The sequence below is a fragment of the Sapajus apella genome, unplaced genomic scaffold, assembly GCF_009761245.1.
Source record: "Sapajus apella isolate SASKATOON/1434 unplaced genomic scaffold, GSC_monkey_1.0 scaffold76, whole genome shotgun sequence".
NCBI lineage: Eukaryota > Metazoa > Chordata > Mammalia > Primates > Cebidae > Sapajus > Sapajus apella.
In genome coordinates, this window is record NW_022437016.1 from 10,141,752 (window position 1) to 10,159,394 (window position 17,643).

General features: G+C 39.9%; 1 protein-coding gene across 5 annotated transcripts in view; it reads right to left on the minus strand.

Moving 5' to 3' along the window:
* The window catches only part of GOLGA1 (golgin A1), a 66,070-nt gene that overhangs the window by 44,546 nt on the left and 3,881 nt on the right, over positions 1-17,643 (minus strand). For 3 of the 5 annotated variants that reach the window (XM_032251576.1, XM_032251577.1, XM_032251578.1), the window contains exons 4-9: positions 10,570-10,660; positions 8,445-8,519; positions 7,393-7,490; positions 5,884-5,916; positions 1,689-1,817; positions 368-537 (exon numbers count right to left, since the gene is read on the minus strand). In XM_032251576.1, coding sequence (XP_032107467.1) covers positions 368-537; positions 1,689-1,817; positions 5,884-5,916; positions 7,393-7,490; positions 8,445-8,519; positions 10,570-10,660 — 596 coding nt within the window. The remainder of the gene's footprint in view (positions 1-367; positions 538-1,688; positions 1,818-5,883; positions 5,917-7,392; positions 7,491-8,444; positions 8,520-10,569; positions 10,661-17,643) is intronic. The other 2 variants (XM_032251579.1, XM_032251580.1) reach the window with 2 other exon arrangements.

Below are 17,643 nucleotides of genomic sequence, written 5' to 3' on the forward strand. Positions count from 1 at the left end.
CCACATGAAGGTTTTCAATGGAAAAAGCCTCGGCTCTCTCTGAAGCAGGATCCCAAAGAGAAAAAATCCACTCTAGTTTAAGAAAGAAATCCTGACTTGCCTTTGCTTAGTCTTAATACCTTACAAACTAAAACCACATTGAATTGCTTAGCAAGGCTCAAACTGTCTTGAGCTTCAGCAGCTGAAGGGGAAAGTGGGTTGGAGGTAGGGTGGGGCCTGAGTCCTAGGCAAGTAAGGATGTGTCCAGAAGCCTTTGCCAGCACTGGAATCAAGGAGTGGTGTAATGAACAATGGGTAAAGGTGGGCAGGCTATAGCCAGAACTACACTAACACCTCTTCCCAAGGGCCCCACAGACCAAGCAAGAACCTCTGGTCTTCCAGCGTTGAGTAGTGTCTCTGCAATTCTTCTAGCTTCTGGCTTAAGTCTGATGACGTCTGATTGGAGTTCATCAACTCCTCCTGGGTACGACTAAGTTCTCTGGTTCGTGCCTCCAATTCTTGCTCCATTTTCCCTAGACTTTCTTCTTTTTTTAAAAGCTGACACAAAAATACAAAATTTCACTGAGCTATGCTAAGAAAAATACACTTAAGACCAAGTGTGGTGACTCATGCCTGTAATCCCAGCACTTTGGGAGGCCAAGGCACATAGATCACTTGAGATCACGATTTCAAGACCAGCCTGGCTAACATAGAAAAACCCTGTCTCTACTAAAAACACAAAAATTAGCCAGGCATAGTGGCGGGCGCCTGTAATCCCAGCTACTCGGGAGGCTGTGGTGGGAGAATTGCTTGAACCTGGGAGGTAGAGGTTGCAGTGAGCCAAGATTGTGCCACTGCACTCCAGCCTGGGTGAAAGAGCCAGACTCCACCTCAAGAAAAAAAAAAATACATTCAAGAACAAATCTGGGCTGGGTATAGTGGCCCATGCCTGTAATCCCACCATTTTGGGAGGCCAAGGCAGGCATATCATTTGAGCCCAGTAGTTTGAGACCAGCCTGGGTAACATGGCAAAACACCATCTCTACAAAAAATACAAAAATTAGCCAGGCATGATAGTGTGCCTATAATCCCAGCAACTCAGGAGGCATAGGTGGAAGAATCCCTTGAGCCCAGGAGGTCAAGGCTGCAGTGAGCCATGATCATGCCACTTTGCTCCAGCCTGGGCAACACAGCAAGATCCTATCTCAAAAAAAAAAAAAAAAGAAAGAAAAGAAAAAAAATCTAAACTACTCAGGCATGGTGGCACACACCTGCAGTACATGCTTACAGTCCCAGTTACTCAGGAGGCTAAAGTGGGAGGAGAGCTTCAGCCCATGAGTTTGAGGCTACAATGTGCTATGATGACAGCTATGAGTAGCATTATGCTCCAGCCTGGGCAACACCGTGAGAGTCCATCTATTAAAAAAAAAAATGTGGACCAATAGCCAAACTTTTATAACATTTTTGTGGGCTTATAAGAGGATTTATACGCCCAGTTGTTTTAAAACAACAACAACAACAAAAAAAAAAACAGAAAAAGAATTTTTCAAACACAACTTTTCCATTTTAATAAATTTAAAAACATACAAATATGATTAAAGTCAAATATTATTGGGGTATGTTTATCAGCAATTAGAGAGTGATGACTAGTAAAATCAGAGTGTATAATCATCTATTCAGTATTTAGCTACTAAAACAAAAATGCATACCATGTGCTTTACTTTACTTAGTTCCTGCTGCTGGAACCCCTCTAATTCATCTATTTCATCTCTTCTTTGGAAAAGATTCATACTCTGGTTCTTCACTTCCTGTAACTGGGCTGTCAGAATACCTTTCTCCTGTTTGAAAGAAGAAGACATCAACTCAGGCAACTAAAGCATTAGAAATCTGTATTATAAAAGTGAAAATCTTTTTTTTTTTTTTTTAATCTTTAGAGACAGAGTCTTACTAGTTACCTGGGCTGGCCTTGAACTCCTGGGCTCAAGTGATCCTCCTGCCTTGGCCTCCCAAGAGCTAAGATTACAGACATGAGCCACTACACCCAGCCTGAAAATGGAATTCTTTTTTATTACTGAGACGGAGTCTTGTTCTGTCACCAGGCACCAGGCTGAAGTGCAGTGGCACAATTTTGGCTCACTGAAACCTCTGCCTCCCGAGTTCAAGCAATTCTCCTGCCTCAGTCTCCTGAGTAGCTGGGACTACAGGTGTGTGCCACTATGCCGAGCTCATTTTTGTATTTTTAGTAGAGACAGGGTTTCATCATGTTGGCCCGGATGGTCTCAATCTCTTGACCTTGTGATTCACCCGCCTGGGCCTCCCAAAGCGCTGGGATTACAGGCATGAGTCACCGTGCCTGGCCAAAAGTGGAATTCTTTTTTTTTGTTTTTGTTTTTGTTTTTTGTTTTTTTTTTTTTGAGACGGAGTTTTTTTGCTGTTGTTGCCCAGGCTGGAGTGCAATGGCGCGATCTCGGCTCACCGCAACCTCCGCCTCCTGGGTTCAAGCAATTCTCCGGCTTCAGCCTCCTGAGTAGCTGGGATTACAGGCATGCACCATCATGCCCAGCTAATTTTTGTATTTTTAGTAGAGACGGGGTTTCACCTTGTTGACCAGGATGGTCTCGATCTCTTGACCTCGTGATCCACCCGCCTCAGCCTCCCACAGTGCTGGGATTACAGGCTTGAGCCACCGCGCCCAGCTCAAAAGTGGAATTCTTAATGGGGAAAATCTTCAGGAAATCTCATGCCAATGGACAATAATGCATTGATAACAGGAAGACTTACAGAAATGTGGCATTATTTACAAATTCTTTAATTAATCCTTTAACTAGAAAATTTAATTATTTAAAAATAAATGTTTTAAATAATTGTGAAAAAAGGAAATAAGAGCAATAATTATGTATAACTTTTTTTTTTTTTTTTTTTTTGGTAGAGACAGGATCTTGCCCTATTATCCAGGCTGGTCTTGAAGGCTCAGACTCTCAAAGTATTGATAGATGTGAACCACTGTGCGTGGCCTACGTAGAACTTTAAAGTTCTTACATCTGTTTAGCAAGTCCAGATATATTTTATGTGTCTATTCTTCTGTTGTTGTTTTTGACAGACTCTCACTCTGCTACCCAGGCTGGACTGCAGTAGTGTGATCTCGGCTCACTGCAGCCTCCGCCTCCCAGATTGAAGTGATTCTCATACCTCAGCTTCCCGAGTAGCTGAAATTAGAGGCACGCACCACCATGCCTGGCTAATTTTTCTACTTTTAGTAGAGACAAGGTTTCACCACGTTGGCCAGGCTGGTCTCAAACTCCTGACTTCAGGTGATCTGCCTGCCTTGGCCTCCCAGAGTTCTGGGATTACAGAAGTGAGACACTATGCCTGGCCTTATTTTACATGTCTATTCTTAGTGACACACTGAACTAGCTGAAAAACATGACTAACGAGTAAGATTAAATGCCCGAAAAAAACTAAATACACACAGATTAAATGTAGAACTTATTTCAGTTAATGAGTAAAAAAAAAAAAAATAGACATGACTGGTATCAGCGGGTTACAGTTTATTAAATGATCATTTCTAGAAATAGACTCTTGCCTCTAATCCCAGCACTTTGAGAGGTCGAGGTGGGCCTATCAGTTGAACCTCGGAGGAGTTGGAGATCAGCCTAGGAGTTGGAAACCAACCCCAGCTCTATAAAAAAGTACAAAAAAAATTAGTGGGGCATGGGGGCATGTGCTTGTAATCCCAGCTACCTGGGAGGCTGAGGTGGGAGAATCACCTGAGCCTGAGAAGTCAAGGCTACAGTGAGCCGTGACTGTGCCACTACACTGTACTCCAGCCTGGGCATCACAGTGAGATCCTATCTCAAAAAAAAAGGACTCTCTTAAGGACTAATCCTGCTTTGCAGTTTCTAAGTCTTGACTGAAAAACAATAACAATAACAACAAAAACCAAAAAGCACATTTTTTTTTTTTTTTTTTTAGATGGAGTTTTGCTCTTGTTGCCCAGGCTGGAGTGCAATGGTGCTCACTGCAACCTCCACCTCCCAGGTTCAAGTGATTCTCCTGCCTCAGTCTCCTGAGTATCTGGGATTACAGGCAAGCACCACCATGCCCGGCTAATTTTGTATTTTTAGTAGAGACGGAGTTTCTCCATGTTGGTCAGGCCGGTCTCGAACTCCTGACCTCAGGTGATCCGCCCACCTCAGCCTCCCAAAGTGCTAGGATTACAGGTATGAACCACTGCACCCGGCCAAAAAAAATCTTTAACAACTAAAGTGGCTTCAAAGACCTATATAGATGTCTCATTACTATTTCCTACTCTAGAAAATTTCCCCAACCTCTCCTTAAAAAATAAAAACAAAACAAAGAGAAAATTGCCTTTGTGAACCTTGTGAACCTAAGTAGGTTTTTTAGTTGGTTCAGTCCAATTCGGATATTCTTTACCAAATTTTTAAAAGATAAAAAAACAGTTCAATGAGAATTTCAATTGCCATAATCTTAAGAGTTTATTTTATGGTAAGAAAATCTTAACGTAACCCATCCCTCCATATTTAAGAAGACTATCATTAATAGCATATGTTTGAGGATTTTTTTTTTCCAAGCACAGGTTTCCTTGAGACTTTTCTATAATTCTTTCCTTATATAAAAATGTTGCCAGGCACAATGGCTCACGTCTATAATCCCAGTACTTTGGGAGGCCAGGCAGGAGGATCACTATAGTCTAGGAGTTCAAGACCAGCCTGGGCAACACAGTGAGACTTCATCTCTACTAAACATTTTGAAACAATTAGCTGGGCATTGTGGCTCATGTCTGTAGTCCCGGCTACTGAGGAAGCTGAGGTGGGAAAATCATTTGAGCACCCAGAAGGTTGCACTGAGCTGTGACTGTGCTAACAGAACAAGACCTTGTCTCAAAAAAAAAAAAATTAATGTATTCTCCTAGCTTGATAATCAGATTTCTATAGAACAGAAATTAAATAGTTAACTTGGTGTTATATAGAAAAAATAGTAGACTCTATTGATTATTTTAAAACTAAAATGTTTTTCTAATTGTGGACTTGAAATTTCATCTTCTTGTTCATATCTGGGAGCCAGGATTATATTACTTAAGGTACCTGCACAGTGTTATGCAAGCAATGGTACTAGAATAATCAATTTTCCTCATCTATATCTAGACAAGAGGTTCTTATATATGTACAGTGCCGAGCCTTGAGAAATGTCTTCCTTCCCCGCTGCTTCATCTTGAAGTGTTCCTAATATTACCACAGTGTCAATCAGAACCACAGCAGGAAAGAAAAGGCCAACTCAAATCAGGCATTTTGAAGATGGTTTAATACAGGGGCTTATCAAAGTTGTGGGATGGGTAAGATACCCCAAAAGATAATGTGCTACTAACAGTTGGGCATAAAGAGGCAAAAAGAAGCAGAGGTTACAAGAAACGCAGAGAGAGAAAAACAAAGAAGGCAAACCAAAGGTCCAACTGAAGCTGTGACTTTTGGCCATGGAATGCAACTAAACTGAAGAGACCCCACATGGAGAAAGCTGGGGGAAGAAACATCCTGACCACACCTTCTTCCACGCATGGTTCTTTAAGGGTTCCCTACTGGCTGAACCCAAACAGATGCCAGAGGACATTTTGAGGCCTGCTAATACAGTCTCTATCAGCGTTCTGGTATAGAGAGAAAGGGAAGAGAGGAGGTGTGCAGAGTATAGCAGGAGGGGCAAACAAAAGACATCCTGCACATTCACCAAAAAAAGGGGAGGATCTGAACTTTTCAAGTCAGTATCTAATCGTAAATTGTCCTGGTTCCAAGAGGTCATAGAGTGATCAGTATGTGGGCTATCGAATAAAACGTTTTCCAAACCCTGGAGACAAGACCAACGCAAATGAGACAAAAATAAAGATGAACTAACCTTTTCAAGCCGATCCATCTTTTCTGACCATTCCTAAAACAAAACAATAAAAAGTGTGGTTTCCAGGGAAGAGTATCTGTAATACCAGGATGTTCAGAAAACATAACAACTCAGCTCTCCCCAGAAAGCAACTAACCAAACAAACAAAACAAAAAAGCCAATTAAAAAAAATCCATAAACTTGGCTTAATATTAAGAAAGGCAAGAGTCATAAAAGTAGAAGAAACTGAACTTTACATAAGATTCTAGAATATAATGAATTCATGAATATAAACCTGCAGATTTTTACTAAGCAGGGCACCCAAGCAAAGCCGTATCTGCCGTTCTTATGCAGCTTTTCAGCTTGTTCCTGGGAGTGTTGCCATGAGTACTATTATTCTTGGGAGTGGGTAGCTGGGACCAGCTGAGCTGAGTAATTCTGCAAATGATGTTTAGAAATTAATTTCTGAAATTGGGGAATAGGGGGAATCTTTTGCCATCCCTGATAATTATTTTCCTTTTCATTTTAATTTTACCTTTTGATTTTGATTTTATATAACATGCTTTATGCCATCTGTGTAAGTCAAAAGAAAAGGAATTATGCTCCCTATTCACAAGCCATACAATAGTGGGGGGAAAAAACCCATTTGCACAAAAGGCAATATCCTGATTCCCCATAATCAGAATCCATCCATTTTAGATTATTTCTTCATTTATATACATTCATACCATAGTTATCCACTAAATATTGGTAAATGGTATTTTTTTCTGGCTACTAAATGTCCCAGATGATGAACAGACACTTTAAAACCAACCAACCAACCAACCCACCCACCTCCTCCAGATGAAATAAGTTATACAATTTCTTAAATGAAACATAATAAACTGTCTTAATTCATCAAAATTAGCATTACAATATATTGATGCTTATCTTAAATTTAAAATGCCATCGATTATTCTGAACAACATATATATTTCATAATTACTGTAATAGCCAGTAACAGAATTATTTTTCTTCCTTGTGGTTATTCATTCAGCATCTTCCAGTGGATGGATCTGTTGAGATTATAGGAATTCCCCTCTGTCCAGCAGGTTTGGATTGAAGAAACGTGGGAACAGAGGTTAGAAGAACTCCGTATACTATGGATTATGACTGGATCAATAACATCTTCTCCAGGATAAAAGGCAAATGTTTGGGGGTTAGACTTTCAGAGAGGTTTATAGAGGGCAGAGACCATTTCTCTTATTTTGGGGCCTGCTATCAGATTACAGATACACTATTTCCATTCTCAATTTTATGAAACTACACAGATGCAAGGAATGATACTCTCACATTCTGGACACATTTCATGATTAAAACTGTAAAGTTTTTCACTTTACAAGAAGAGGCCAAAGAAAACCTTAAAGAACTTGGAACACTCCTCTTCTCCTAGGCTGTAAATATTTCCCATAGGTTACGTCACGATTTTTGAAATCATGTCACTAAATGAAATCTTTCCACCAGTTTTGGGCAGTGCCACATATAAAATACCTGGTCCTTTCTGGCTAATGCCAAAGCCAGTCCTTCTGCCATTTTGGCTCTGTTGGCTTGGAATGTCTCATTCTGCTCTTGAAATTTCCGCATGGAAGCTGTTAACAAAGAGGCTCTATTTGAGATATGGAAATACTTCAGAAATAGCATGACAAATAGCCCAGTGATTACTTTACAACTGTCACCTAATGAAAAAGGCCAAAGTGACATAAGTGGATTATGACACTTGGAAAAGCTTGATCTACCTCAACTTTCCAGAAGAATCTTTTGGCCTTAGTAATAGACCACAGTTTTTGTTTGTTTCCTTACTGTTTTTGTTTTTTTATAATAGACAAGTATATATATTTAGAAAGATGCCAAAAAGTAACTTTTTAAATGGTACAGTGATAGAATACTGAGTTAGGTAGGTTGCCAGAAAACATTAAAGTTCATGCTAAGTGATGGCTACTACCACTTTATCAGAATTAAAAACAAAAACAAAAATCAAAACAAAGCAAAACAAACAAAAAACCTTTCTTTTACTTTATTTTCCTTAACAGTTTTTTAGTACATAACAACAACAAAAAAAATAACTTTCTACTTCTATTAACATCTTTCTTGGGTGGTACCCAAAGAACACGTGGTTTAGGTTAGACTAAACAAAATGTATGCTTTATTGCTGAGGGAGTGATGACAGGGATTTCTCCCAGTTACTCAACACAGCAGTAATGAAGCTATGGCGAGAACCCATTTCCTAATCCAGACCTAAGGGATAGGTACTAGATTTTATTAAAATCTGAAGGTAGCCTAAATAACGGGGCTCAATTGGATAGAGACAAGCTGATACACATAACGACCTGCTCCTAAGAATCACACCCATAAGGCAACATAAATACAAGTTGTATACTTATAAATATATCAGACAAATGTTCTATCAACCTGATTAAGAGGTATACTAGTTATAAAATAAAGATCTGTGCTCTCATGAAAGACAAACTTAACCATACACTATTGTTTCATTTCAAAAAACTAAACCCTGAAAATATTGAAAAAAGCAGGAAAAAAATACGTACAATCCTGGTGTTTTTCTAATGCAATTTCAAGCTTCTCTTTTATCTTCTGCAAGTTTCGGACCTGTTCAGCATAGCCTTGGGTGAGGAGGGTGATGCACATACCAGAAATGGACAAACATCAGGAAAGGAAGTTAATTAAACAAAAAAATGAGTGGAAATGATGATGATTTTCTTAACCTGAAAACCATTCCTGATAAGGAAAGCTAGGCAGACAGCCTCCCATTAACAATGAACAACACAGGCAAACAAGTATAGTACAAACTATCCATGGTGTATAAATGGTGAGTACAAAAAGGCAGGTTTGTTTAGCCTTGATAGAGAACGAGAATTAGGCTTAGCCTGTTGATCAGAAATGTCCTCCTATGAAATACACAGATTTATCTCTTGACTTAATTTCAAATCTCAGTTTTCACTTCCTTTTCCAGCCTCAGCAGTAGGACAGACCAAAGTAAACTCACTAAACAGCTGCTTGTAGTCCACACACTCAGGAACAGTAGTCAGGGCTATCACAAACACCTTAGGTGCAGCATTGTCTTTACAGTGATAGCACTTAATTTTCTAAAAAAAAGTGAGCTCCCTTTCTACACAGGAACTGGGTTACCTATGCCATATTAAATGTAAAGGCCAGAATTAATTATCTAGGTGGCCAAACAAAATTGTTACAGTTTAGTAAAAACATAGACAGTAGCTCAAATCCCAACTCTGTCAGTCCTTAGCTAGGGACCTTAAGCAAATTATTGATCCTGTAGTACTGTATTCGTTTCTTCATATATTAAATGATGATATTAATTGTACCTACCACAAAAGATGCATTAGATAATAAAATATTTTACATCCCTTAAGTGCTTCACACACAGTGCTCTATGAAATGTAGCTGTTATTGTTGCTATTGTGACTGCTATTATTATTAGTACTCATACTAATACTGTAGGACAATACACAGGACATAGCGGGCCCAATAAATGTCAGCTCTCTTCCTGACCCTTCTTAACATAAGTCAAGCCCAACTATTCTTCCTAGCATATGGGGAAGGCACATATATTATTTTATAACTCTCTCTCTAACATTAAACAAATGTAAGATTGCTTTACCTCTGTTACTAATATTATTTATGAGTAGGAGTAACAGGATTGCAACAATTAAATTTAAAGCAGATGTAATTAAGACTCTAGTATCAAACAAATCAGGGTTTGGATCCCAGCTCTACCATTTACTACTTGTGAGGCCTTAACCTTGCTAAGCCTAATAAGGCTCTAGTGAGGACAAAATAATTAACTGGTAGTTGTGAGCTATGCTATGAACCCTTGATAGCTACACATATATAAATACTTCACATACAACTTGGTGAATCTGGGTCTGACAGCTATACAAATATAAATATTTCACATACTACTTGGTGAATTTGGGTCTGCTGTTTTACTCCAAAAAAATGGGAATTAAAAGGCCAACGGACAAAAAGAGACACAGAAGCCATGAACCATTTTACAGGATGAAGCTTTCCAAATGTATCCACTGGTAGAAACCAAAATAATAACTCACAATTCTATCACGAACATGCCCTCCTCAGGCAAAGGATATAATGGGAGCTGTGTAAATTGTAAACTGCACACAAAAGACAAAATGAGAGTTACACCTTCTATACAGGTGCTGAAGTCAGAAATACCATTGAAAAGTGGCCCAAAGACCTACAACAACACTTACACAGGTGATGTGAGCTGCAGCAAGTGGTACCACAGCGCCAATCTCTCTCCAGTGCTGATGAATCCAATTATCTGTCAGCCATTCCCTTTAAATACTAACCCTATCCCTTTCCACCTGAAAGCAGACTATGCTAAGGGTAGAAGATGGGCAAATCTATTGTACATATACTATTAGTTTCTTTTATTTCCATGGCTAGAAACCTCAGGAGCAGAAAAATATTTTTTTAATAAACTTTCAAATTCAGTTTTGAATTTGTGTTATTTAATACACTAAAAAAAGAAGGGGGTATACTTGCTCCTTTCTAAGGAGATCAAAATGATATGTGAAAATAACTACAAAGTTATCCTATATGACTATTTTATAGGAAGAGAGTCAAGCAAGGCAAGTTTCCTGTTGTTTGCTTTTTATGAGTTCTTAGACATACCGGAAAGTCTGGCCTCTAACTTCCGTATCTGTTCATTCCTTCTCAAAAGTTGGGATGAAAGATCTTCTCTGGAGCTGCTTCCATCAGAAGCCTGTTGAGGTAGACACAAAGAAGGTTATATTCATATATATGTGAGATCAAGTACTGAGCCAGAAAGTGACAAGTCTTATTTTAGGTTTGGTTACACTTTAATTAATTGTAATCACTGAAAACTTCTTAACGTAACTGGGCCTAGCTTCTCTACCTGGAAAGTGGAAGCAACACTATCTTTCCCTTACAATGTGAAGGAGAGAGGAGATGTTTAACAGATGAACTGCATGTGCACATATGCTACTGAAATAAATAATTTATATTACATAAACACTAAAAATTATAAATTATATATTTAATTACAAAAAATTATATATATTTATTATATATAAAACATATAAATTATATAATTTATATTACAACAAGTATATAATACAAAAAACATATTTGCAATGATTAAAAAATCACTTTATCTTTCAAAAAGTAAAGTCCTGGGGTAAGTAGGGAGGGTTCTTTTAACTAGGGATAAAACACTGGTCTATGACTATGACTCTGACTCTTTCACTGATATCAATAAAGTTTCAGTATCTTCATCTATAAAACAAAGCGATAGGCCGGGCATGGTGGCTCACGCCTGTAATCCAAGCACTTTGTAGGCCAAGGCGGGCGGATCACCTGAGGTCGGGAGTTCAAGACTAACCTGACCAACATGGTGAAACCCCGTCTTTAAAATAAAAAAAAAAGGGATATTAATCTAAAACTCTAACTTGCATCATAGACTTTGGCAGACAATATGCATTCAACAAACCATATAGTAATAAAGCATGTTTCCCCCAACAAACCAGATTATTTTAAAATAAATGAATACTACTATTACTATGGGCATTGCTTGCTATTGCTAATAACTCAGTTTTTAAAATCTCTTTTACTTTTCGTTATAAAATTTCTCGAAATATAGAAAAGGAGAGAGATTGGTCTAATGAACGTTCTCCATCTACTCTCACAATTGCTGATGCTTTCCTTTATTTGCTTATGAATTTTTATTTTTCCAAAGTAATTTAAATAACAGGCATCATGACATTTCATCCTACTCTGATAACCATTTCTAAAAAATAAGGATATTTCTCTTCATAGACAACATCTGACTGTCATTCCTAACAAAATTTAAAATAATAGTAACATCCAGTCCTTAATCATGTTTCCCACTGTATCCCTAAAATGTTTTTAAAGATGGTTCAATAATACACTTCAAATATTCATCTACATGTCCAGCCACTTGCCCATCCAATATGTACTGAGAGTCAGGAGAGTGGATAGTTAAGAGGAGAGTCTCAGCCAGTCGTGGTGGCTCATGCCTGTAATTCCAGCACTTTGGGAGGCTGAGGTGAGTGGATCACCTGAGTTCGAGACCAGCCTGGCCAACATGAAAAAACCTACTGAAAATGCAAAAACTAGCTGGGCATGATGGCAGGTGCCTGTAATCCCGGCTGCCTGGGAGGCTGAGGCAGGAGAATCACTTCAACCTGGAAGGCTTGCAGTGAGCTGAGATCGTGCCATTGCACTCCAGCCTGGGCAACAAGAGTGAAACTCCGTCACCAAAAAAAAAAAGAGTCTCTGGCATCAGACCTTGGTTCAGGTTCCAGCTTTACCACAGGTAAGCTGTAAGAACTTAGGCTCAATACTCAACTTCTCTGTCCACTGGGTTTCCTCATTTGCAATCTGTGATAATATGTATCATTTGCCTCACAGAGATGTGATGAGGATTAAGTAAATCAATACTTGTCAAATACCTAAAACACAGCCTGGCACATATTAGCATTAATATATGTCATCTATTACTAGTTGTCTTAGTATGTTTGAGCTGGTATAATGAAATATCATAAAGTGAGTGACTGATAAAAAACAAAAATGTATTTCTCACAGTTCTGAAGTCCAGGAAGTCCAAAATCAAGGTGTCAGCAGATTTGGTGTCCAGTGAGGACCCACTTTCTGATTCATACATGACACCTTCTAGCTGTGCCCTCACATGGTAGAAAGGGCAAGGCAGCTTTCTGGGCCTCTTTTGTAACAGCACTAATCCCATTCATGAGGGTTCCTCCCTCATGAGCTAATCATTCTGAGAGGCTTCACCTCCTCATACCATCACTCTGGTGATTAGTTTTCGATATATGAACTTTTGGGGACACAAACATTCAGACCACTGCACTAGGAGCATAAGAAACTGTTATGAAGGCTGGGCGCAGTGGCTCACGCTTGTAATCCCAGCACTTTGGGAGTCACAGGCGGGCAGATCACAAGATCAGGAGTTGAAGACCAGCCTGGCCAACACAGTGAAACCCCGACTCTACTAAAGATACAAATATTAGCTGGGCATGGTGGCGAGCACCTGTAATCCCAGCTACCTGGGAGGCTGAGACAGGAGAATCACTTGAACCTCGGAGGCAGAGGTTGCAGTGAGCTGAGATCGTGCCACTGCACTCTAACCTGGGCGACAGAGCGAAACTCCGTCTCAAAAAAAAAAAAAAAAAAAAAAAGCTGTTATGATTATTACTGTTAGTGAGACATCCTATGTCTCAGTACTGTGCTAAGCACTAGGAATAGTGTGAAACAAAGAGCTCCTATCCAAAATAGCAGCAGCAGCAGAAGCTAATTATGAAATGCTTATAGCCAGACACCATGCTAAGTGCTTTACATCCTACGCAGAACTGACATTATAGGCCTCAGACTGTTATCCTCAGAAAGGACTGCTTTTTTTAAATTTATTTTTTATTGAGACAGAGTCTTGCTCTGTCGCCCAGGCTGGAGTGCAGTGGCACAATCTTGGCTCACTGCAACCTCCGCCTTCAGGGTTCAAGTGATTCTCTTCCCTCAGCCTCCTGAGTAGTTGGGATTACAGGTGCACGCCACCATGTCCCGCTAATTTTTGTATTTTCTTTTAGTAGAGAGACAGGGTTTCACCATGTTGGCCAGGCTGGTCTCGAACTCCTGATCTTGTGTTCTGCCCACCTTGGCCTCCCAAAGTGCTAGGATTACAGGTGTCAGCCACCGCGCCCAGCCCAGAGTCTGGAATTTTGATACATGGTAGGTAGAGGGTGTTCACATGACCAGCCCCCAATAAAAACCCTGGACACTGAGTCTCTAATATGCTTCCCTGGTAGGCATTTTACATGTGTTGTGACAACTCATTGCTGGGAGAATGGAGCACATCCTATGTAACTCCACCAGGAGAAGAATTTTGGAAGCTTGTACCTGTTTTCTCCAATCTTTGCCCCACGCACCTTATCCTTTTGCGGATTCTGTTTTAGATCCTTTCACTGTAATAAATGGTAGCAGTGAGTAATACTATATGCTGCGTCTTGTGAGTCCTCCTCGTGAATAATCAAATCTGGGGATGATCTTAAGAGATCCCTAACACACATACTGTAATAAAGATAAACACAGTTCCTAACCCCATTTTACAGATGTGGAAAATGAGGCAAGGAAAAATTAAGCAACTTGTCCAAAGTCACATAATAATAATAGAGCAGATCTGACTCTATAACTTGACCTGAGTTCCTAAGGGCTACACTTTATTGCCTTTCATAAAATTCCCAGTTCAGTGGAAGAGACAAACAAGCAAATCAGCAATAGCAATGCAATATAGCAGGTGCTATTACAGAGGTCAGCAGAAGACAAGGCACCAAACAGCCAGGAGGGATAAAGGGTAGAAAGCTGCCAGAGAAGAAGGTCAGGTCAAGGGAGTTTCCTGGAAGTAACATGTGAGCTGAGTCTTAAAAGACTTAACAGACACACAACAGTCTGTCAGAGGAATTTAGGAGTGAAAGGGGGAGACGAGACGTTCTAGAGAGAGGAAATAGCATGTGCAAAAACTGTAGGCATGAAAGAATGCGGTCCATTCTAGAAAGTGCAATAAATTCAAGCTGGCTGTAGTACAGGGTGAAGGAAAGTACAGTGAGATAATGCTGGCTAAGGAAGCTGCATGACAGTTTACTATTATACTATAATAATGGCTTTGTACTTCATCCTGAAATGATGGCAAAGCCACTGAGTTTTAAGTACTGGAGAGACATTAACAGATCTGCTTTTAGAAAGACCACTTTGGGCTGTGCACTGTGGCTAGCATCTGTAGTCCCAGCACTTTGGGAGGCCAAGGTGGTTGGATTGTTTGAACCCAGGAGTTTGAGACCAGCCTGGGCAACATGGCAAAACCCTGTCTCTACAAAAAATTAGCTGGGTAGGGTGGTGCGTGCCTATATTCCCAACTACTCAAGAGACTGAAATGGGAGAACTGCTTGAGCCCAGGAGGTCGAGGCTGCAGTGGGCTGTGATCGTGCTGTACTTCAGCCTGGGTGACAATGAGAGACCTTGTCTTAAAAAAAAAGGTCGCTTTGGGGACAGGGAACCCAGATAGGCTACTAGGTTTGTCTCAGAAAGAAAAGCAATCCGAAATCAAATGATAGTATAGGTTGAGCATCCCAAACAGCTTCAGATCAGAAGTGTTTTGGATTTGGGATTTTTTCAGATTTTGGAATGTCTGCATATACATAATATAATATTTTGGGGATGGGACCCAAGTGTAAACATGAAATTATGTTTCATATACATTTCATACACATAGCCTAAATATAATTTTATACAATATTTTAAATAATACGCATTAAAGTTAAGTATTTATGTGTAGAATTTTCCACTTGTGGCCATGTTGGCACTGCAAAAGCTTCAGATTTTGGAGCATTTCAGATTTCAAATTTTCAGATTAGGAATGCTTAACTTGTGCTAGTAAACGTACTACTAGAAGATGGGTAGAGAGGCACATTTGAAAGACGTTTAAGAAATGGAAGCCATAATGATGCATGTTGACTGATTGGACACCAATAAGTGAAAGGAGGGAAGAGTCTAAAATACCTCCAAGGTTTCTGGCTGGTGACTTGGGAAGATGAAGGTACACATTTGGAGATAGAATCAATTTTTTTTTTTTTTTTTTTTTTTTTTTTTTTTTTTTTGAGACGGAGTTTCGCTCTCGTTACCCAGGCTGGAGTGCAATGGCGCGATCTCAGCTCACCGCAGCCTCCGCCTCCTGGGTTCAGGCAATTCTCCTGCCTCAGCCTCCTGAGCAGCTGGGACTACAGGCACGCGCCACCATGCCCAGCTGATTTTTTGTATTTTTAGTAGAGACGGGGTTTCACCATGTTGACCAGGATGGTCTCGATCTCTTAACCTCGTGATCCACCTGCCTCGGCCTCCCAAAGTGCTGGGATTACAGGCGTGAGCCACCGCGCCCGGCGATAGAATCAATTTTGATCATTTAGAATTTGAGATGCCACAGAGGGGACATCTGCTTGGAGAAATATATGCAGTTGGATATAAGGGTCTAGAGATAGGAACTGAGGATCAGGTTGTATTAAGTTCAAATACATTACTTGAGAAGCCCCCAAACAAAGTACTTCCTGAATCTAGGTCAATCTCAGTATCCAGAATACATTACTAAATAAAAGGGTTCATTTAGCATGTCAGCATGAAGGCAATGCAGGTCCATCTGCCAAAGAACCAGCCTTAAAACTACATCCTTCAGCCCAATGCTCAAATGTTTGCTTATATTTCCTCTTAAATATAGGAACCAATGATAATGTAGATTTGATAATCTTATTGCTCCATCCCAATAACCTAATAGTTTGTGCCATGCAATCTGACCTGGGATCAAGGCAGTATTAAGAAAGGAGGAGGAAGATTGATCTGACTATGGAAACAACTCAAATGTCTATCACCAGGAGAAGACAGAGATAAACTGTGGCCTTCTCAAATGCTGGGATCCTTTTTTTTAATCTTTAGAGACTTTAGGGTCTTGCTCTGTTGCCTAGGCTGGAGTACAGTGGCACAATCATAGCTCACCACAATCTCAAACTCCTAGGCTCAAGCTATCCTCTTACCTCTGCCCCCCAAGGAGCTAGGACTACAGGCATAGCACCACCAGCCTGGCTAATTTAAAAAGAAATTTTATAGAGATGAGGTTTTGCTATGTTGCCCAGGCTGGTCTTAAACTTTTAGCCTTAACCAATCTTTCTGCCTTAGCCTCCCAAAGCACGGGGATTACAGGCATGAGCTTCTGTGCCCAGCCTGGAATCTTAGACAGCACTAAAAATAAATGAACCACAAGCTTCATGTAACATGGATGCATTTTATAAGCATGCTGAATTAAATTTTAAAAAAGGAAATCCAAGAAATCTACAGTGTGCAACTTTTATAACTTCAAAAACAAGCAGTATTAAATAATAAATTGTTTATGAATACATACAAATCTGGTAGGATATTTTTAAAAGCAAGTGAATGAAAAACACAAAATTTAGGACACTGGTTATGCTATCCTAAATTGGGTAGAGGGAATTGGAAGAAGCATATAAATGGCTTAACAGTATTGATAATGTTCTATTTCTTCAGATGAGTGATAGATTTACTTTATTTACATATACATTATATACATTCTTTTATATATATTAAGCATTATAAATGAGGTTTTGGTTTTTTTTTTTTGTTGTTGAGCTGGAGTTTTGCTCTTGTTGCGTAGCCTGGAGTGCAATGGCACAATCTCTGCTCACTCAACTTCCACCTCCTGGGTTCAAGCAATTCTCCTGTCTCAGCCTCCCGTGTAGCTGGGATCACAGGCACGCACCACCAAGCCCAGCTAATTTTGTATTTTTAGTAGAGTTTCTCCAGGTTGGTCAGGGTTTCTCCAGGTTGGTCAGGCAGGTCTTGAACTCCTGACCTCAGGTGATCCACCTGCCTCGGCCTCCCAAAGTGCTGGGATTACAGGCGTGAGCCACAGCACTGGCCTATAAATGAGTTTTAAAGAAATTTACTGCCAGGCATCATGGTTCACGCCTGTAATCCAACCACTTTGAGAGGTGGAGGCAGGTGGATCACGAGGTACAGGAGTTCGAGACCAGCCTGGCCAATACAGTGAAACCCCATCTCTACTAAAAATACAAAAAAATTAGCCCTGGGTGGTGGCGGGCATAGTCTCAGCTACTTGGGAGGCTAAGGTAGGAG